Source organism: Rhinichthys klamathensis, unplaced genomic scaffold (assembly GCF_029890125.1).
Source record: "Rhinichthys klamathensis goyatoka isolate OS25496 unplaced genomic scaffold, OSU_Roscu_1.1 h1tg000097l_1, whole genome shotgun sequence".
Lineage (NCBI taxonomy): Eukaryota > Metazoa > Chordata > Actinopteri > Cypriniformes > Leuciscidae > Rhinichthys > Rhinichthys klamathensis.
This window is the reverse complement of record NW_026606636.1, coordinates 706112-729017: the sequence shown is the minus strand read 5'-3', so window position 1 is coordinate 729017 and position 22906 is coordinate 706112. Positions and strand designations below refer to the sequence as shown.

The 22906-nt window shown below is 41.3% G+C and overlaps 1 protein-coding gene across 1 annotated transcript in view; it reads right to left on the bottom strand.

Annotated features, from left to right (window-relative positions):
* Positions 1-3932: 3932 nt before the first annotated feature.
* spock1 (SPARC (osteonectin), cwcv and kazal like domains proteoglycan 1) overlaps positions 3933-22906 on the bottom strand; it is a 212839-nt gene continuing 193865 nt past the window's right edge. Inside the window, exons 7-11 of the mRNA XM_056252612.1 lie at positions 14901-15017; positions 8269-8490; positions 8089-8151; positions 7869-8006; positions 3933-4712 (exon numbers count right to left, since the gene is read on the bottom strand). Coding sequence (XP_056108587.1) covers positions 4528-4712; positions 7869-8006; positions 8089-8151; positions 8269-8490; positions 14901-15017 — 725 coding nt within the window. The 3' untranslated portion in view covers positions 3933-4527. The remainder of the gene's footprint in view (positions 4713-7868; positions 8007-8088; positions 8152-8268; positions 8491-14900; positions 15018-22906) is intronic.

Genomic DNA, 22906 nt, shown 5'->3' with positions numbered 1-22906 from the left:
AACCTTTATTTTTAATATGTGTAGGTATTTATTTCATTTCATTAATTTGGTGTGACTGTTGAAATACCCATATTGGGCCAGTGCGAACACCGGCACTGTTTGAGTGGAGAGAGAGACAGACGGATAGAGAGACAGACAAATAGCGAGAAGAGGGTCTGTACACTGATCTCAGGACCACAGGAGGGTTTTTACACATCCAGACTCAGGCAAGGCAAATGGACGAAGCCACATGACGTCATTAATTACATCTCCAGTTGAACATTCAGCGTTTTTCTTCTTTTTTTACACATTAATTATTGTCTTTACAGAGTAAAAAATATAGAGAATTAACAAAGGAAACTCTTGCAAATATGGCCATCGACTGTTTCATCTGTAGCTGCAGGTGTGAGCGCTCGGGTCACCTGTGTATGTGTGTGTGTGTGTGCGTGCGTGTGTTGTAAAATAAGTGAAAACATCGTGACGAAGCTTTTATTGCACCTTTGTACAGGAGCGAAGCAGGCAGAGGCGGGACGGGACAGGATTGGGGAAGTTTACAGTTGCAGGCCAGGCATCAGACACACAGCAGCACTAGAGGAGGGGAGAGGTCACCTCAAAGGTCAAAGGTCATTGTTATCATCAGAAGTCCATGATGCAGTTCTGCAGAGATCAGATACGGTGTGTGTGTGTGTGTGTGTGAGACGCTCTCAGCTCATCATGAGAATGTGATTGATAGACAGAGAGAGAGAGAGATTTAGAATGGAAGAAAGATGGGTTTCCTGTAGCCTGATGCTCATATTGCAGGATAGGGCTGCACGATTGATTGAAATAAAACCGAATTCGCGATATGGCTTAGTACAAGTATTAAATCACAAAGGCTGTGATTTAATTAAATACATATGACTTTGGGTCACTTTTAACATGCATTTATTAGAAAACATGCCAAGCATCTTCCCAAAATTGTAACGAGAAGGAGTTCTAAACCGGGCTTTTAAGGGCTCTAAACGTTAAATTGTTATTATTAATATTATTTTATAGACATCGATATAAAATGACAAAATTTTAGCCAAATTGTGCAGCCCTACAAACAAGCACAGCAAACCTGGAGCTTTTTTTAAATCACAGTTTTCATTTAGCAATTAGATTTTTTCAGCCCAAATCATGCAGCCCTATTTCAGGGAATTCAACGGACAAACCGTCATGTTGTTCCACACGTGCGTGACTTTCTGTCAAATCTCTCCTATCACATGAAAACCAATGGTGTTTGGTGTCATATTTAATGTTTTCATATATTTAAATGTGGGTCTGTTCCTCATAAAGCGTCTTATGAGGACATTAAATCTAGTGCATTAGTCACATGGACTGCTGTTACTTTAAAATAAAGGTTCCTAAAGAGGGTTTTCACAGCAACACCATTGAAATGCAATGGCTAAAATAACCATTTTTCTTGCATCGTCTACACCGGACAGCTGGTGGTTGTCTACTCTACACGGGATGCGACAAAGCGACCGTTGCAAATCCATTTGTTCTCCGTGTCAGTAGTACGAGCGCTTGAAGTATGTCATAAATACAACAGGGAATCGGGGATCTGTCGCGTCGCATCCAGTGTAGACAGCATCACTGATCATAATGGGTTCTGTTTGTTCTTGTCGTGTCGCACCGCTTGTGTCTGATGTAGACACTGTGTTACAGTGTAAAGAATATTCTCTAGAACCTTTTCCCACTAGAAAGCCTTTTGTGTAACGGAAAGGTTCCCTCGATGCCAATAAAGAACCTTTATTTTTAAGATGCTTTAATGGGACAAAAAAAAACATTCTTTGAAAACCTCCTACAGAAGGCAAAACACAAATCATACAGGTTTGGAACAACATAACTTAGGGTGAGTAAATGCTTTTTGTCTGATTATATATTCCTCTGAAATCATGTGTATCTAGCAAATGTGTCTTTTACTCTGAGATAAATAATCATTTCCGTAGGGAATGAAAAAGGAAAACAGAAAAATAAAGAATAAAGAAGTTAGGAAGCCAAAAGCCCATCAGTTCGTTCCTCTGTTACCCATAATCCCTCAGGGGCACCCAGAAACGTCCCCTATGGGCGCTAAAACGCTTCATATAATCCATCTGCAGCGCCGTCTATGATCACTGAGCGAGACATCTCCTTCTGCGGAGAACCTCCAGAACTCGCGCTCCAAAACGCGGCTGACATGACTGAGAAAAGACGTGCCGGAGAGATGAGAAACGAGTGTGTGTAGAGTCAGAGGAACAGAACTAAGCTGCTGTGATCTGATATCAGCACTAAACTCTTCTGCAGTGTTAGTGTTTGAGCCTCGTGGATCATCCGAAAAGAGCCAGTTCATTCTCTATATGAGCCGAGCAGGGGATTGTGGGATTGAAATCGGTGCTGTGCAAGTGGTGAGATTGCCAAAAAAAAACGGGGGAATTCAATTTCAAATTTCATATGCAAATCAGAAGCGGAAAACTAACCATGATTCCGTTTCCACCAGCCGTATGAACCTCACGTGTGCTTATAAAACTGTTTAAGCTTGACATATTGGGCCGGATCAAACTATTTCAGATTTGATCAAATGACGAATGCAGAACGAGATGAATGATTGTGACTCCAGGGCCCAGAACTCTTTCAAAAATCACCGATGTGCTAACGACACCAGATCCATCTCGCAGCAGCCGTCACGCAGAGAGCTTTTTCATTCGCCTTCTGTTTTTCGGCGAGAGGAAGCGTTCGGTAATGGTTTTAAAAAGGTCAGGCTGACGAGCCGTTTGATCGCTTCTGAATTCTGTCAAGCCAAAACTCTCAAGCTTCAGTGAACGTATCGCAAAGAGAGTCGACGCAAAGGTCACGATCCACTTGAATAGTCCTTACAAAACAGAATGAAGGACTTTGAATCTAAATCATCTGAAAACAACTAACGAATGATGATTCACAGCCGACGTGCTGCATTCACATCGTGTCAGAATTACTGCAATTACCAGATTCTGTTCGCATGTTATTTACTACTATGGCATCAATTATGGTAAATACACTAATTCATGTTTATATTCTTTTGCAAAATATTGAAGAACAAAGAAAACAGATTTAATTTGTAATCAAATGAAATCATATCCAACAGGCAGTCAAAGTTAATCATTGAAGCATTGAAGCTGCTGCTGTTATGGTGGTTTTTACAGGATGCCACAATGGTCAACACACAAAAAAGTGCACATTTTTGTCTTGATTTCCAGTACAAATATCTAAACATCTTAAATCAAGATACATTTACTTCAAGTGCAACATGACATGAAACATTAAAGTCTTGTTTTCTGAAAAATGTATGCCTGATTTTGGAAAGTTCAAGAAGTTGCTCAAAACAAGAAAGAAAAAAATATCTGTCAATAGGGTCAGAAAAATTTACTTGAAGTTCATTAAAATGGTCAAATTATTATTATTATTACATTTTTCTGACCCCATTGGCAGATATTTGTTATTGTTTAAGAATGAACTCACTTAATTTTGATCAATTTCTCAGAAAACAAGACTTAATATCTTATGTCGTTCTGCATCTCGAGTAAATGGAAATTATCTGAATAAGCTGAAATATAAATATTAGATTTAAAAAATTCTACTTCTAATTACAGTAGTTGTGAAATGACGTGAAAGCAGCATAAAGTCAAATACACACAACATGACTGAAGCTCATCATCCTGCGCACATTTACACTCACAGTTTCTTGTGTTGTTTTTGTGACTCTACACTCACCAATCATCAGCCAAACTCTTTCATTCTCACACAGAGTCATTCACACAAGAGGAAGGTGGTTCACACAAACCACATAGAGGAAGGGCTCGGGTCATTTTTGCACAGATTTCTGTGGCAGAAAAAGAAACCAGAAATATGTTGGAAAAAGTGTTTTGGAAAAAGTTGTATCATTTTCAACAAAAGTCTCACCCTACTTTTACACTCTCTCGCAATCTCATTAGCTCATTGCTGTTGCTCTTTACTCAGATTTTAAATAGTTTTAAATGTATTATAGCATGTCTGACTAGTTGCAACGTGTCTCACACAAAGAGACCATTATTGACGAGCATGCGCTACGATCTGCAGCCTCTTGTGGCAGATTTAGAACATGAAAGCATGATGAGCTTCAGTCTTGTAGTGCGCGTTTGGCTTAAGCCCACCTGATCCTCACCCTCAAAGGTCTCAGTTTCATGCATTCTACAGTGGCGTTCATGCATACCACCACTGAGAACGAACCCTTTTAAAAGATCTTACGTAGAACTGGTAAGAAGCCCCGAAATGCTTAACAATCTCGTCATGCGCGTCTACCGTCTAGAGCCGCATCTAGAACACTAGAGGAGTGTTTGAACGAGGGAAGACAGAGGACAGAACATGAAGAGGCGGCTAAAGAAAGAGAGAATGAGGAGGACAAGTTCAGATCCAGAATGAGAGCGGGGCAGGACGAAGGGGGCGTGTCCGAGGGGCGGAGCTGGAATGGCTTCAGAACTGTGCATTTTAACATGGGTCCCTGGTTAATTAACAGAAGATGGGTGGGCGGAGCTACCAGACGTAGCCAATCTCGTCATCCTCTCCGTCTTCGTCATCCTCGATCGTCCCGCGGGGGTGGAGTCGACCCCGCCTCTCTTTCTGTCGACCCCGCCCACGCTGCGGAGACTCCTCCTGATCGTCCAGTAGAATCACGGCACCACCGCTGCCGAAATCTCCAGATGTCTCCTGATCCTCCTCTACACACACACACACACACACACACAGGCAGATGAAAGGGAAGGTGTCAGGCGGATAGATAGTGTGTGTTTTCTGAGGAAGATCATTCATTATATATAAAATAGGATGTTTTATACATTTTGAAAGAACTCAGGAAACACTGTTGAATAATGGAGCTTTAAATGTCAGAACCACACACACATTAGGAATCAAAGTGTGTGTATTTATCAGTGCTGTTACTGTTAACTAAAACTAAGACTATTAAAAATCGTTTTCAATGAAATAAGTTTGTTAACTATGTTTAAGGACTAAAATTATGAAATAAAAATTGAATTAAATCTAAATAGAAATATTTAATAAAACAAAAACTAAAAAAAATGACAAAAGCACATAACAAAATTACTACAACTTAAACTTAAATTGCTTTCTGTAATCGAAATAAAGCTGAAATATATATATATATTAGATGAAAAACGCCAACTTAAAGCTGCAGTCCGTAACTTTTTTGGGTAAAAAATTATCCCAAATAAGTTTTTGAGCAAGTACATAACCAGCCAGTGTTCAAAACTCTCTGCTTGCCTTAGCTCGACTCAAAACAGTAAGCTTGTAATAATGTTTTTAACTCCAGTGGTACTGGTGGATGTCCGCGGGAGATTCGAGCATGTCTTTGCGTCATTACGTCACATCTGTACACTAGGGCTGTCAACGAATATTCTAAATTCGAATATATATTCGAATAGTTTTAAAAAACAGAAATTCGAAGGTGAAAATTAATATTCGAATCATGTGGAAAAACACGCGCGCGGTAGCAGAGGCGCGGCTGTCTGCTTTGCGAGTGGCAAAATTCTGAAGCTTAAAATGTAAAACGCATTTTCCAGCTGCACAGCTAGCACAGCGAGTGTCTGGCTCACTCATTGGCTGTGCTGCGGCAACTGCACATCCAATGGCACGGGCGCCTCCAACGTGTGCGCCAATGAGCTAGCATTACATCAGACATGTCAGAGCCCGCCAAGGGGGCGTGGCTAGCTAGCAGCAGTTTACCCATGAGTTTACCACAGCACAGCTCGCTCGGAGCGTTCAATGTCGGTTCTATATACTGTAAAACTTCAATTAATGTTAATAATATTTGTTTCAATCACCGAATGAAGCCTGCTATATTTAGGACAAGAGTCGCGACCTTACATTGCTTGCACAAAACTCTTGATCAGCACTCAACATTTGTTTATTGTTGTTCATTTAAACCGTTATGCGCAGAGAGCGTGAGGGCGAGAGAGAGAGAGAGAGAGAGAGTGCCTGCGAGTGCGAGCGAGAGTAAGGTCTGCGGTCTTGGCCATTAGTTGATTTACTTGGTTTTGTGTAAGTTAATACGTTGTCAAATATGTTTAAACTTAAATAAACTACCTATAGAAGTAGTTGTGTCTCTTTGTATTAATTTGTCCTGTTATTGACGTAATGCGCGTCATTGACAAAATGCGCAACCAGATATTCGAATAGTTCGAATATATGTGTTTTTTTTAGAGGGAATATTCGAACGTCATTTTTGAGCAATTTTGACAGCCCTACTGTACACACACATCTGTACACATAAAGAAGAGTCTCGGCTAGAATAAGCTATATTGAGTGTGAGGATGTTGGAGGTGGAGATTTATAGCCTTTTCTCACAGCACTTGATATAATTAAACTTATCAATTTGATGGCGGATCCAGAAAGGTTCAAACGACAATTACCAGTGACAACTAGAGATTCACCTGTTGTAAAATGCAAAAGACTTCGGAGTGGCTACAGATAAAAAGAGACTGGAATAGGCCCCGAAAACAAGGATAATATCGGAAGGACATTACATGTAGTCACGCAATGCTGATGTTGAACATTAAAGGGATAGTTCACCCAAAAATGAAAATTCTGTCATAATTTACTCACCCTCAAGTTGTTTCAAACCTGTATGAGTTTCTTTCTTCTGCTGAACACAAAAGAAGATATTTTGAAGAATGTTGGTGAACAGACAGTTGCTGGACCCCATTGACTTCCATAGTAGGAAAAAAAGATACTATGGAAGTCAATGGGGTCCAGCAACTGTCTGTTCACCAACATTCTTCAAAATATCTTCTTTTGTGTTCAGCAGAAGAAAGAAACTCATACAGGTTTGAAACAACTTGAGGGTGAGTAAATTATGACAGAATTTTCATTTTTGGGTGAACTATCCCTTTAACAATTTGAGAACAAAGTATAATTTGCACGGTTTGACGTGATATGATAAGAGATCGTTAGATTTAATCAGCACGATTTATTGCAATGCTTTTTTTACTTTTACTTACAGATGACATTTTCCGGTGAAAATTCTTATGTGGGTCATATTTCCAAAAAGTAGAATCTGTGATTGCGAAGGCCAGTATCCACACTGGCGCAGCGACTGACAGCCGCACACTCTCCTCAAAACATTGGATTAATCCGCGCTGTGCCGTGCCGAGGCACAACCCACATAAAGCTGATAATTCCGCGAATGACTGCAATTGCAGATTTCGAACAGAGATGGCGACAAAGAGGAAAAACTACAGACTGCAGCTTTAAACTTATATTATATACAGTATACAGTTTATATAAAAAATAATAACTATATATAACAAAAGCACATAACACAAAACATAAACTTGTAAAATTAGTTTTTGGTAATGGAAATAAAGCTAAAATAAAATATAAATATTAGATGAAAAATCTACTTAAAGAACTTGATAAAAATGACAACTTGCTTTAGCAACTAACTGAAATAGATTTTAGTTGAAGTTTATATGGACATTAAAAAAAATGGTGAAAGCACATAACAAAATTACAAAAATGAAAATGAAAACTGAAAATATAAAAATAAAAGCTCATTTAAATTATTATATTAAATAATTGTGTATAAATATATACAGTGTTCTTCAACCCTGCTCCTGAAGGACCCCCAACTCTGCACATTTTCTTTGTCTCCCTATTCAAACACATCTGATTCAACTCATCAGCTCATTAACCGATGTGATAATGAGCTGATGAGTTGAATCATGTGTGTTTGATTAGGGGGACAAAGAAAATGTGCAGTGTTGGGGGTCCTTCAGGAGCAGGCTTGAAGAACACTGCAGTATATGATACTAAAATGACACTGGTGTATGTAGGCTGTGTGTGTGTGTGTGTGTGTGTACCACAGGTAGGGTTGCCCTGTCTGCGGGATCCTGCAATCTCGTTGCCGTATTTGTCGACACACCAGCACTGACCGGTGCTGCCATGACACTGAGTGGCCTTAAAATAACCGTCTTCAGTACAGCGCGGTACATACGTCCCTACAGACAGAGAGAATCACACAAACCATTGGTCTGATTGGTCAGGGGGAGGAGCTAACACCAGTTCATCAAATCCACCCACCTATCAGTGTCTTCCTTCGGCTTTGAGAATGAATTCTGTTCATCTCATTCTGACATGGCATGCCTGAAGAAACACACATTTAAAACAGTATCTGTGACTGAAATTATGAAATATTCTTGGTTCAGTATATCTGAAGATCCTCTACTAACCCCAATAGGCTCATTTTTTTTGCAGACTCACCGTCAGGTTTCTGGAAACAGTAACACCACTCGTTGTTGGACAGCTTTCCGTCTTTAAAGGAGTCGCAGGAGTTGAACAGCGGCCGCATGCACAGCTCGTATTTGTCGAGGTAAATGGCGCTGAGCTCTGATTGGTCGAGGAGGAGGTCGTAGTTCATGTCCAGCTTGTTGAACATCCACCCGAGAGAATCTTTACAGATGGGTAAAATGCTTGTGTCGAAACCTACAGGAGAGAGAGAGAGAGACGGTCAGGTTCATACTGGTGGTGGACGGACATATTAGTTAAATCCAATAAACAATTAAAATAAATAATAATTATAATAAATAATCCTTTTAATTCAGTCAGTTCTAAAAAGTTCTAAGTAAATGCATAGATAAAAACAGTGCTTTGTCAGCAGGTATTTTATAATCTACTAGACTGAGACATTATTAATAATTCTGATAACAAACAAGGTGAGAGGGATTCGGTAATTTCAATGATGTATTTGATATGTATGTTTTGTTATTTTCCTGACATTGTGTATTTATTTCAGCGGAGTAGATGTTTTCACTCTGTACCCTATATAAACACATAAACCTTTTAAAACTGATTACATTTATGAAAAGGTGATATACTCCCCTGTCATTTATTATTGTTCTCCATTTGAAAATATTAGACTATGTGAATTTATTTGAACTATTATTAAAGGGATACTTCAGAATTTAGCATTAAGCTTTGTATTAGTAGAAAACCTGTAGTATTTTCAAATTACCATGCTTTCCACCCTCATATCCCCCTGATACGAGAGATGTATGTATTTTTTGTCTGGAAAAAATCCTCCGATGACGCAAAAATCGTCATTTCGCGTCATCAGAGGATTTTTTGGCCAGAGGCTAAAGACTACAGTCAGTAGTAGGGGCTGTCCCGCATGTTCTCAACCCGCCCATAGAGGCTGGGATCTCACTCACAGAATGTACACATAGTGTCAGACATCTTTTTTTGGAAGCTAAGCTAGCAGGCTCTTGTTCTGTGGAGAAAGCTGAGTAACTTAGTAGGAGAAAGCTGAGTAGTAGGGGTTACCATACATCCTCTTTTTCCCGTCGAGATCGTACAAAATGTCCTGGATTCAGCTTTTGCTTTCTGCAGTCGCCATTCATTGTTTACATGCACACCTTTTGTTTCAATCTAACTGAATTCATTCCGATTGGTGAATCTGAAATGTCGTGTTTACATGAACGCTAAACAAGTGATCGGTGGCATTGCTAAGAATATTCCCGCTCCTCCGTGAGAGATACGAGACCGGTGCGTCTCACAGGTGTCGATCATCGGTAATCACGCCACCGGCCTCGCGCCGTTCTCCCCCGGCCCTAGCCTCGTCCTGCTCGCCACAGTAAACATGATGAATGCCGACTGTAGAACGCAAAAGCCGAATCCCGGACATTTTGGGCGATCTCGAAATCCCGGGCAGACTCATCACGGAGACTCACTAGTAGCCTAGACTTGCTGTTTAACTACTGCGCTCTGTTACCGGTAGGCGTGGCCTCCTAGGGCAGCAAAGCAAGTGCATTCTGGGAGTTGTTGCCTTTCATCCACATAAGCCAAAAATACATTTCCCTTTCGAGGGAACTCGCGATGCGTCATCGACGCTTTGGGAACACCCCCAGCGTGAATGCGTCTGAGCATCAATGTCAACTAGTCCAATGGAAAGAATGAGCGTCACGGGCGGGTGACGTCATGACCAGGAAGGCATAAGAGCACATCCGGTGAAACGCGGCATTAGCTTCTGTGTCTCAGCAAGCGATCTGTGTCATTTTGTCTCTGTCTATTTACTGTTGTCTGTTGCGGAAAAGGATGGAAACGAAACAAGTGTACAAACAGTGTGCTTCTCCCTGCCCGCGTTATTTAACGGGTGGGGACACACACGAGCTTTGTGTCATTTGTTTGGGAGTGGAGCATGCGGTCTCAGCCTTCGAGGGGGCTGAGTGCCAGCATTGTGAGATGCTACCGCTTCGCATGCTCCGCTCTCGCCTGTCACTCTTTGATAAAGAGAGTGGGCAGGCTCGCGATCCGCAGGGATCAGGACCCGCGTCTGCCGAGGCAGCGCGGAGAATGCATTCCTGGAGATCGCAAAAGGATCTTTCGGAGGGGTTGGAGACGGGTCCGAGGGCTCTTTCTCCTTCCTTACCCGAAAGATCCAGCACTCCCCCCCCCGGTGTCGGAAGCACGCTCTGCGGTTTCTTCCGCCCGGGGAGAGAGCCCTCCATTACTTCATTGCTCTTCCTCCGAGGAGGTCGATGCTATGAGTTTGGAGAGTGAAAGCACACACATGGGGGAAAGAGATTCACAATTTATTTCCCCAGCATATGATGAGCTGGTGGATGTTATGTCGCGGGCTGTAGATAAATTAAAGATTGAATGGCCATCTGATAATAGGGGCGCTCGTCCTAAGAGTAAATTAGATGAGCGCTTTTTATCTTCTACTGCTTCATCTCCACCACAAGGGCTTCCATTTTTTCCTGATCTTCACAATGAGATTTCTAAATCATGGAATAAGCCATACTCATCACGACTTTTCAGCCCTCAAGTTAATATTTATTCAAGAATTAGAGGGCTGAAAGAGTATGGTTATGAGGCGATGCCCCAGGCGGAACAGAATTTAGCCAGCTATCTTTCCCCTGGTCCCGCATCGTCTCTGAAAGCCTCGGCTTTGCCCACTAGACCGCTCAAAGCCACGTCGGTGTTAGTGGGCAAAGCTTATACGGCAGCAGGTCAAGCTGGAGCATGTCTGCATACTATGGCAGTGCTTCAGGCTTATCAAGCTGACCTGCTGGGGGATCTGGATAATAGTGAGGGAGTTAGTCATGACGATATTCGAGAACTTCGTCGGGCTACCGATCTTTCTCTCAGGGCTACTAAAGAGACCGCCAGAGCAATTGGGCGGTCTATGGCAGCTTTGGTAGCTACTGAGAGACATTTATGGTTGAATCTTTCGGAGATTAAAGAAAAAGATCGTGCTTTTTTGTTAGATGCTCCGCTTGAACCTTCTGGTCTCTTTGGTGACGCAGTCCATACGGTCGTCGAGAGATTTCAGGAATCAAAAAAGCAAGCGGACGCTTTCAAAAAGTTTATCCCTCGCCGTGTCCAGCCCCCTGGGGCTGCTGGGCGTTTCGCAGCCCCAGCCATCAAGCTCATCATATCGTGTGCATCAGAAAGAGAGTGTTGCGTCTCGTGCACCTCCACGTGGAAACTGGAGACAGACGCAACCCTCTCAGCCGAAGTCTTCTAAGTCGAAGCCGGATCTGAGGACCGTTCTTCAGGCGAAGAAGACTTCGGCTCAAAAAAAAAAAAAAAGGTCCTGATGTTCATGCATCAGGCCTGTGAGGACAGCCCCGACCGAAATAGAGCGGTGTACACCTCATTATACGGTGCCCGTTCCATTTCGGGGTCCTCACGAGACCGTTCTGCCAACCCTGCCACCCTCGGTGCTTCAGGGCGCAGCGGTCTCCAGCGAGTCGCTGATGCTATGCTGCGGCACAGCATCGGTTTCGCGCCCTCTGAGGGGGGCTTTAGAGCGGCCAGTTCAGGTAGTTCCTGCCATTATGTTTCAGGCTCCGGAATTGGCTGTCTCGATAACACCAGAGACCAGCCTCGAGAGGCTGGTTCCCTTAGTAAATTTTCTGACAGCCACCAAAGAGCTAAAGCTAGGCCAGTCACGCACTGTGAAACAGTTCGAGAGACTGTTGGGTCTCTTAGCGGCAGCGTCCAACGTGATACCTTTTGGCCTGCTGTACATGAGACCTTTACAGTGGTGGCTAAGGACCAGAGGGTTCTCCCCGAGGGGAAACCCACTTCGTATGATCAAGGTCACGCGGCGGTGCCTTCGTGCCTTAATTATATGGAGGAAACATTGGTTCTTAACCCAGGGTCCGGTATTGGGAGCTCTTTGCCATCGTGTTACGATCTCGACAGATGCTTCCCTCACCGGCTGGGGAACGGTAATGGAAGGCCGCTCGGTTCAGGGTCTGTGGAAAAGTCATCATCTTTCGTGGCACATCAATTGCCTGGAGATGATGGCTGTCTTCAATGCGTTGAGACAGTTTCTCCCAGACCTGAGGGGCCATCATGTGCTTGTACGAACAGACAACACATCAGTGGTCTCTTATCTGAACCGTCAGGGGGGTCTGCGGTCGCGTCCGCTTTGCAAACTGGCGCACCAGATCCTCCTGTGGTCTCTGGGGAAGGTACTCTCCCTGAGGGCAGTGTATATTCCTGGGGACCAGAATATGGGGGCAGACATCCTGTCGAGGCAGGAGCTGAGGCCAGGGGACTGGAGACTCCACCCCGAGGCGGTGGAGAAAATTTGGGAGTTTTACGGCCAAGCAGAGGTGGATCTGTTTGCGTCTCAGCATACGACGCACTGTCCACTTTGGTTCTCCCTTACTCACCCAGCCCCCCTGGGGCTGGATGCTATGGTGCAGATGTGGCCGAGGCTACGTCTGTACGCATTTCCCCCTGTTGCTCTGCTCCCAGGAGTTCTGGAACGAGTCCGCCAGTACGGAATAAGCCTACTGCTTGTAGCACCACGCTGGCCGAGTCGGATCTGGTTTGCGGACCTGATCCATCTCTTAGACGGTCCTCCCTTGGAGATCCCGATCAGGAGAGACCTTCTGTCTCAGGCCGGGGGCACAATATTTCACCCTCGACCAGAGATTTGGAACCTGTGGGTTTGGCCTCTGAGGGGGCCCAACTCATAGAGAGTGGTCTCTCAGCTGAGGCTGCTGAGACCATCCTAAGCTCCAGAGCTCCAGCTACTAGGAAACTTTATGCGCTTAAATGGAGAGTTTTTTCTGTATGGTGTCACCGACATCAGTGGGATCCAGTTAACTGTTCTGTGAACACAGTACTCGAGTTCCTGCAGGAGCGCTTTACGTCAGGTCTATGTCCTTCCACGCTCAAGGTCTACGTGGCGGCCATTGCGGCTTACCACGCCCTGGTGGGGGGTACATCGTTGGGTCGAGACCCCCTGATTACACGTTTCCTTCGTGGCACATTGAGGCTGAGGCCTGCAACTCGCACTAAGGTGCCAGCTTGGGATCTTGCTATAGTACTAGAAGGCCTGTCTAGGGCTCCGTTCGAGCCCTTAGATTCGGTTTCAGAGAAATTTCTTACCCTCAAGACTATCTTTCTGCTAGCTATTTCTTCCCTTAAGAGAGTTGGAGACCTTCAGGCCCTTTCGGTTTCCCCCACCTGCCTTGAGTTTGCACCGGGGATGGTCAAGGCATTCTTATATCCGAAACAGGGATACGTCCCTAAGGTGCCGACCTTGATTCCGAGGCCTATTGTGCTGCAGGCTTTCTGTCCTCCTCCTTTTACATCTGCGGACCAGGAAAGGCTGAACCTCTTGTGTCCAGTGCGAGCACTGGATACTTATGTTCATCGGACATCTTCAATGAGGAAGTCCGACCAGTTATTTATTTGCTTTGGATCACCTAAGAAGGGTCTTCCTGCTTCTAAACAGACGGTTAGTAAGTGGATAGTCGAGGCTATTTCACTTGCATACGAGTACTCTGACCATCCGTGTCCCTTGGTGGTCAGAGCTCACTCTACGAGGGGTATGGCGGCCTCTAAAGCCTTGTTATTTGGGGTTTCTCTCCAAGACGTTTGTGATGTGGCAGGCTGGTCCTCACCGCTCACATTCGTCAGGTTTTACAGTTTGGACCTGGATGCTGCCCCAGGTTCTCAGGTGCTTAGTGCTTAGTTCCAACAGACTGACACTCAGGTACTTGGAATTCTGGCGTTTTGGGTATTCTCGTTCCCAAAGCGTCGATGACGCATCGCGAGTTCCCTCGAAAGGGAACGTCTCAGGTTACTACTGTAACCATAGTTCCCTGAGAAAGGGAACGAGACGATGCGTCACCCTGCCATACTTCCTGCATCCCTGTGATCGGCTTGCTTCGACTTTTTGAAGCTAATGCCGCGTTTCACCGGATGTGCTCTTATGCCTTCCTGGTCATGACGTCACCCGCCCGTGACGCTCATTCTTTCCATTGGACTAGTTGACATTGATGCTCAGACGCATTCACGCTGGGGGCGTTCCCAAAGCGTCGATGACGCATCGTCTCGTTCCCTTTCTCAGGGAACTATGGTTACAGTAGTAACCTGAGACGTTTCTGGCTTTTCTCAGTCTAGAAAGCTCCAAATTCAAAAATAATTTCACATTTCTTCTACATAAATGACCCATTTTAAATACACATTCATCTTTCCAGAGGTGAAGTCTACCTTTAATATGAGTGTCGCTGCTGTTGTTAAAAAATCCAAAGATGAAAGAGTACTAAGATACACTAAAGTAGCAATGCTTTTTTTATTATTCAGGCAGTGTAGAATGTTTTATTTTATTTTATTTGTTAGAATTATTTTCCCGTGCTTTATTTGTTACCTGTTTACTTACCTGATCGAAGCTTTCATTTAAAAAAGACACTTTCTTTTTTCTGCACTCTCAAAACAGAAGTAAAACAATAACTATCGCAATAACTTCTGCATATCAGATATCGGGTACATAAACATGCAAATAATCAGTTAAAGCTCTAGTTGTGACTCTGAGCTTCAATTGAATAAATGTTTTACCATATTCAAACACACAGAGGCTCACTTACGTCCTTGTGCAGTGTCGCTCGTGGTGGTCTTCAGGTCTCTGTTGGCGTCCGTGTGCAAAACCCCGAACCAGTCTTTGAGTCTGGATGCTAAACTTCTCAAATCAGCATCACTGCAGCCTAAACAAACACACAAGCACACGGTTTATATGAGCACGTCTGTGTTCTGATGATATATATATATCTGTCTGACACTGAACTGAGGAACGCTGATTACATTCAGCTCTTTAAACAATATTCATTTCCTTTCGCTTTATTTATAAACGTATGTACAAAGAAACATTTATAGTCCCGGTACAGAGTGACTAAACTTTTTTTATTGCTCAGATGCTTCTCTTTTATGACTCAGGAGACTTAATGGAGTTCACTGGTCTGTTTCATTTGAGCGTAAAGATGTTTCTCCTAAAATGATAGACTCGCTAGTTGTGACATACATCAAATGGAACAGCTCAGATCTGTCGATGAGAAATGTTTGAGCTCATATTGAAATCTCATCACTATCTAGGAGAAGTAGTTGAGATATGAAAGAGATCTCATTTATGATTGTTCTTTTTAAAGAAGTGTATGTGTGATTAAAACAGAAGGGAAACCTCGCCAGAATAAAATCAAGAGCTTTATTCAAATGGTAGTTGTTATTTGTGTGAGGGTTTAAGGTAATTTCAGCAATTACATCCGCTAGAATGTGATTTTATTGCCGTCTGAAACAGAAATGTCAATGATTTTCTCCAAAGACTGCAGGAGAAACTTCCAGGCTGAACAATCTAGTGATTTTGACAAACATCGGGGTTGCATGTTAAATTAATTCTCATCTGAATCGACATTTCTGAATTTACAAGGAGGAATTGAACATTGCCGTAGGGCTGTAATTTTACACTTTTATCGTGATGAGAATGTGAGTTTTTGACATAATGGAGGCTTGTTTCAGAGAACCGCTCTAAATGAACGACATGAATAAAATGATGTCGCTTCCTCAATATTATTTGCCACACTGTAACATAGTCATGTGACTCCCTCGTACGCCTGTGAAATAATTGCCATTTAAATGGTTTATCATGGTAGAACTAAACTGTATTTCTTGTTTAGCCTTGTTTTCCATTAAAAATATCAAAACATTCTTAAATCAAGAGACATTTACTTGAGAAGCAAAATGACTTAAGATATTAAGTCTTGCTTTCTGAAAATATACCAAAATTGTTTTAAGTGTATGCTTAAGACAAGAAAAAAATAGCAGTGGGGTCAGTTTTTTTCAGTAAACAAGACCTAATATCTTAAGTTATTTTGCCTCTCAAGTAAATGTATTTTATTTAAGAATGTTTATTTGTATTGTACTTTGTTTATTGTTTATTGTAGACTTCTCACTTTTATTTTCAACTGCATTGGTACAAAATATGACTTTGTGTGAGATATTTCAGAACCGCAAACCCCTTTTAACTGTATATATGTATATATATATATACACACACACACACACACATATGGTTAGAAATAAAAGATGGTTAGTGAGCCAGAAACATCACAAGATGCAAGGAGGTTTTCTTTTTAAATATATAAAAATGCACAAAAATAAATCCATGTAAATGCCAGTTTATTTAACAGGGCATCTTTCATCTTAAGCTGAAGCGACAGCTCTATTGACAGCAATGCAAGCGATTTAGTTTTTGTTGCAAAGTCTTGTTTTTGGTCTATATGCAATCTTACAGCACTATACTCTCTCTCTCTCTCTCTCACACACACACACACACACTGTTCCCTATATAATCCTGTATGTGTCTCTATCTGAAAGTGTTGGATTATTTTGGTAGTTGTGTGAATCACACTTCTCTAGCAGGACGGAGATAACACAGCAGTGTAATTCCTCTATTCTACTGGAGGAAGGCAGATATATCTGTGCTATGATACATCACATCCGTGTTTGTTTGTGTGTGTGTGTGTATTCTGTATTGCAATCATAACTCTGGTTTACACTATTCATAAAGCAGCAGAAACACACAGTGCCAGTAGGGAGGATTATAGAGATTACCTTCAGCATGTGTCTCTCTGTATGTGTCCAGTAAATACGGTGGACTGGGAAAAACATTAACAAAGTGTATTTTTAATAAGAAATGTCTGAAGATTAGCCAGTTGACAGACTCTTTGAAACTGGTGAAACAGCCACTGCAGTAAATCTAAGAAACCTCTGAGAAGAAAATCAAAAAGTGTGGCATAAATGTAGGCCGCAACTAACAGCTATTTCGATAATCATTAAATATGTAGATTTTTTTTTATATTTCACCACTTTTCCAAAGATCTTCAAACAATGTGCAAACTGAAGTATATCATGTGCTTGCTAAGTTTTATATGTTTAACATATAAAAGTCTAAATATAAAGTGAATAAAATAAAATTAAATAAAAATAAAGGCTCCAGCATCTCCACGACCCTACATGAGACAAGTCATTTGGAAAACATATGTAATGAATGAATAATATAAAATAATATAATATAATACACCAGCATTCTCATGACCCCACATAGAACAAGCAGTTTGTAAAATAAAATAAATAATAATAAAATCACCACGACCCTACAAGTGGCTTAAAATAAAATAAATAAAATAAAATTCCCATGACCCTATGTAGAACAAGTAGTTTAGAAATTAAGTGGAGTAAAGCATCATAAACACACACACACACACGATATAAATATGCAAACGCATTGCTGCAGTTATGAAAAGGACCTCAGTGAAATCATCTTGAAATATTACCATATCGGCTACTTACACAGAACAAGTGCATGTTCAACTTCAGAATAAAAGTGGAAGTCTGCAGGAGTCAAACTGAAGTGTGTGTGTTGGTTAAAGTGCAATATTACAGCTGAATTGTATTGTTATAGTTTTGTGACAGAAACATGTCACTTCTATTTCCACTAACATCAGCGCAAACCTGCAAACTCAAAATTGGCGAGTGTCAGGAGGGAAATGGCTTTTCAGAATAAGCCACCTGGCTGATAGAAACTGATAACACACACACACACACACTGGGTGTCCTTGTTCCTCAGATAAATACCCAGATCTGAGAGCAGAGAAGAAGAAAGACAAATCTAGAAATTGAAATGTTTGTGTGTGTGTGTGTGTGAGCAAGCAAAAACGCAATTCATCTTCTAATATGGTCAGATTGTCTTTCAGATCAACTATTGTCATACTAGAGCAACAGTTTAATGATAACAAACTAAATCTAAACAGAATAACATCTATTTAAATGTTAAATATTTGATTCTATCAGCACCTTTCTGAGGTTTGTTACCACAGTAACTCAATACAACTAAATGCATGTTTAACATGTTTGTTTGTGGCGGCCATAGGGTATATATATAGAGAGAGTCTATATACTAGAGTCTAAATAAGACAAGAAACGTGTGTCAGCCATTTAACCAGGAGCATCTCTTTGATTCACACATGTACTGGTTGAGGTTATGTTAAATAGTCAAGGCTTAGCTCGTGATCCGCTGCGTTTAAACAACATGTTCTCTCGACTGTAATGTCGGGTAACCGCTCGAGATCACTGGACGGGTGCGAGAAACTACAGTGGAGACTCTAAAGCACTGCATTAACTAGTTGTTCAGTTCAGTTCATGACATGTCACCGAAGAACATTTACTAGAGACTAATGAGGGAGAAATCAGACCATGTTTGACATTTAAATTTACACTGATTTCCATATCTATAGCACAATGTAAAAACTCAGTTAATCAAGCAGCTTAACAATGAAGCCTACATTTCTAAGGTGTCTAAATGATCAACATGATCAAAACTTTGCTGAAAATCCTGTTGTACACAATCTACTACATGTCGTCTGATTGATAGTTTATACCTTTAGGAAGTAAAAAGCCTTTTAGTATAATTGTAAAAATGTCCCGCTTCAGCTCGTGGTCTTTTTGCTGTGAAATCTTTACTGATTTTTATAAAGTTAATAAAAATAACTTATATTGTATAATATTTCAAGATGAACACTTACTGGACTGAAGCAACTTCGGTTTAACTTGATTATCCATACATCAATTTTATGTATGGTGTAACTTTTATTCAGTGTATTTGCTGAAAAAAATCATGTTAAAATGTGAGTATTAAATATGATCATCAGGTTTTTTTTTAAGGAAGGTTTATTTGTTCATCACTCAAGCATCATTGTATTGTATTGCATTATACGTTTTAAACCTGCAGAGCTTTAATCATAAAATAAGCATAAGATATTGGCAGATATAAAGTGTTATAGCGTATTAATGCAAGTTGTACTGTGATAAAGATCTCATTGATTTACATTACAAGCAATCAGAATTTCATCTTATTTTGCTCGTTTAAATATCAACAGCTGCAACAAATTGCATATTTTTGCTGTTTTGGCCTCTGAAGAAACAAAACCCCACCACATTCTCACTTTATCAGACTATATGAGGTTTCAAATACGATACTCAACAAAGACAAATGCAAACTTTTTTTTCTGACTTAAAAAAAAAAAACGTGTCTAAAGGTTTAATAACTGTTCCATTTTTAAAAAAAAATTGATTTTTCCGATTATTATTTAATATGTCAGTCTTTCCAGGGTGTTAAAGAGAAACCTGGAGATGTTTTAGTCCTCTGTTTGATTGACAGGTGGGTTTTCGTTGCTGTCTCAGTAATTAAAGGACGCTGTCGTCAGGCTCCGATTGTTCCCGCAGACATCTGTACGTACGGTGTGAACGATAACTGCTGACTCTCATGCGGGACAGTCGTTCCTCCGTCTCCAGCGCTCGCCTTTAAAGATAAACGCGAACAGCAGCAGTCGCCTTTCACACACACTCTGCTCCGGACGAGATGATGGACGCATTTAATTCAGACAGACGTAGATATTAGTAATTCCCTACAGAAAATCGTCTCTCAGAATGATTAACAGCAGGGGGACAAGATTACACACAGAAACGCTTCTGCCGCTGTCTCAGCAGTAATGACATCAGATCTACTGATGCCACATATATAGAGCGCGCCAGATAGATTATCACATTTAATCAAAGGAATAGATCACACGTTAATGAAAAAATGTCACTGTTCACACACCCACATGTTTCCAAACAATGAAAGTGCAAGGTGACCAAAGCTGTTAAGCCAAGAAACATAAAAAAATAATCATAAAAGTGTCACAACAGTAGTTATAACTTTGTGAGGAACAGACCCAAATTAAACTGACTAAACTGAAAAATACTGGAGAAGGATTTACTTAAAAAAACTAAAGAAACAATTTTCACTCATAATTTCACAAATATTTACAAAGAAACGTCATTTCATCATGATAAAAAAAAAAAAAAAAAGACTTAAATATTATGTTCTTGTAAAATGCACTACAAAAATCTTTGATTTATTTGCAAAATCGAAAAATCATTTGTGCAGTGTATTTGCTGGAAATGTAAGTTTGCTTATGTGATTTTCACTTTTAATTAGGCTACTTAAATATGTATTAGTTCCTCCCACAATAGTCTCTTGGAGTATAACACACGCTTTTATGATACTTTTATGGAGCTTTTTGTTGTTTTAGAGCTCAACAGCACATCTCCATTTGTTTTTTTAAGGAAGAAATGAGTCATAGCAGGTTTGGAACGAGATGCTAGTCTGTCTCTGAACTGATCTTGCATTTAAGTGCTTTTAAAACATTTTTATTTTTAATCCACACACACACACTGTAATGTAATGTTATCATTTAATAATCACTATGTGGTTAAATTAGATCAACGTGCTTTCAGTGTCAGCAGTGAATCATGTTTAATAAAAGCTTTCAGATGAGTAAATGTGGAGATGTTAAAGTAAACAATTGAAATTTCCACCGCAAGAGGTCACATATTCAAAACAATAAGAAAGGTGTAGCTTGATGATGCTGTGAGGGAGCGGGTAACAAGGCTCGAAATTGCGACCATTTTGGTCGCATATGCTCCTGAAATTGAATCTGTGCGACCTAAAAACATATTTGGGAGCATTTGTGTGAGTGCAAATAATGGTTGTGGTGCGACTTATTTTCCAACAAAACGTTCCCAAATTACTGCACTCGAACAAAAGCTTGTACTGCTGAAAAGAATTTGACAGATGGCAGAGCCTACGGTTTCCATGGCTGCATCTTTTGTCACTGTACTGTTGTTAAGGTAACAGGTGCAAAACACAGGTGTGACAACACAGGTAGATGATCTTAAAGGTCAAAGGGCATCCAGGGTTAAATTCCTGCTTCTACTCATCTGAATTCAATCATGTCCCTAAATGGCGTTATAAGCACACACACAGTGAGAAAGAGCCTGTAATAGCGAGTAAAATGTGTCATCCCTACAATGACATTTGATAATTGGCCTGATAACAATCAACTAGGTCAGTGGTTCCCAAACTGGGGTACGCGTCCCCCTAGGAGTACGTGAGGTGACAGAAGTGGGTGTGCAAACAAAATGCTGAGTTTTCCCATACATTTATTTAATTCTACCCTACCTTAAAATGACACTAAAACAGAGCATGTATTTCTAACAGGCAAAATGCCGTAAAAGGTCAAATACAGTACATGACATCTAATGAAACTACATCATCTTTTAAGGTCAAAACTGACTGTATCCACACAAGCAGCGTGCATATGATAGGTCGTGTACAGAGTCTGCTGCCTTAGCCAGCAGCCGTATCACCCTGTAGCCCAAAACTGGTTGCCCACTGAAGCTAAGCAGGGTTGAGCCTGGTCAGTACCTGGATGGGAGACCTCCTGGGAAAACCCAGTTTCTGCTGGAAGAGGTGTTCGTGAGGCCAGTAGGGGGCGCTCACCCTGTGGTCTGTGTGGGTCCTAACGCCCCAGTATAGTGATGGGGACACTATACTTTAATAAGCACTGTCCTTCGGATGAGATGTTAAACCGAGGTCTTGACTCTCTGTGGTCATTAAAAATCCCAGGAGTAGGGGTTTAACCCCGGCATCCTGGCCAAATTTGCCCATTGGCTTGTCCATCATAGCCTCCTAATCATCCCCATATATATATATACACATACTAATTGGCTTCATCACTCTGTCTCCTCTCCGCCAATAAGCTGGTGTGTGTTGGACGTTCTGGTGCAATATGGCTGCCGTCGCATCATCATCATCCAGGTGGTGCTGCACATTGGTGGTGGTTGAGGAGATTCCCCTTTTATGTAAAGCACTTTGAGTGCAGAGAAAAGCGCTATATAAATGTAATAAATTATTATTAGTATTAGCAAATCGTGCTACATTACTGCCGTTCTCAACAATGCACCTTTGTAAAAGTGGGGATTTAGCACACAGACTGTGCATAGAGATCGATTTGAGACTCAAACTCTCTTCGATACTAAAATATACCCTGTTTGAGATCTTGTTTTTAATGTTGATAATATGAGCAAGAATGCAATTTTTCCCAAATGTCCACATAATTGTATATGTGATATTGATTTTATACAACAGGTCAACTGTCACGTACCGCTCTGAGACACAAAGGTTGAGGATCCAAACACAGATTTTATTAGGGGTAATCCACAATCATAATCTATATGACAGGGAAGGGTCAAAACCACAGGGAAGGCAATCCAAAAATACGGGGAAACAGGGGAATCCAGGAGGACAAGGACAAGGACAAGGACAACAAAAGAGAGTGCTAAGAAATGCAGTGTGACACATACAAGACTTCGCAGAGAACGACTTATTAAACAGGGCTTAATAAATAGACCGAGTTAACAAGGGTAATGACACACAGGTGGAAATAATCGAACAATAATGAGTCCAGGCAATGGGTTATGGGTAGTGTAGTTTATGATGGGAAAGGAGATGGGAGGAGTGCCCTCTAGTGGAAATCAAGGGCAGTCCAGCTGGTGGATGTAGCATCAACAAACAAAAGGGTAATATTAAGTGATGTTAAAAAAGGCACTGGAAAATCAAATAAAGGGTGCAAATATAGTCTCCTAATGGAAAAGGTGTGGAATGCAGAAGGATGTTAAATGCCTCGGAGAGAATGCCCTCAGTTCTCAGTAGTTTCAC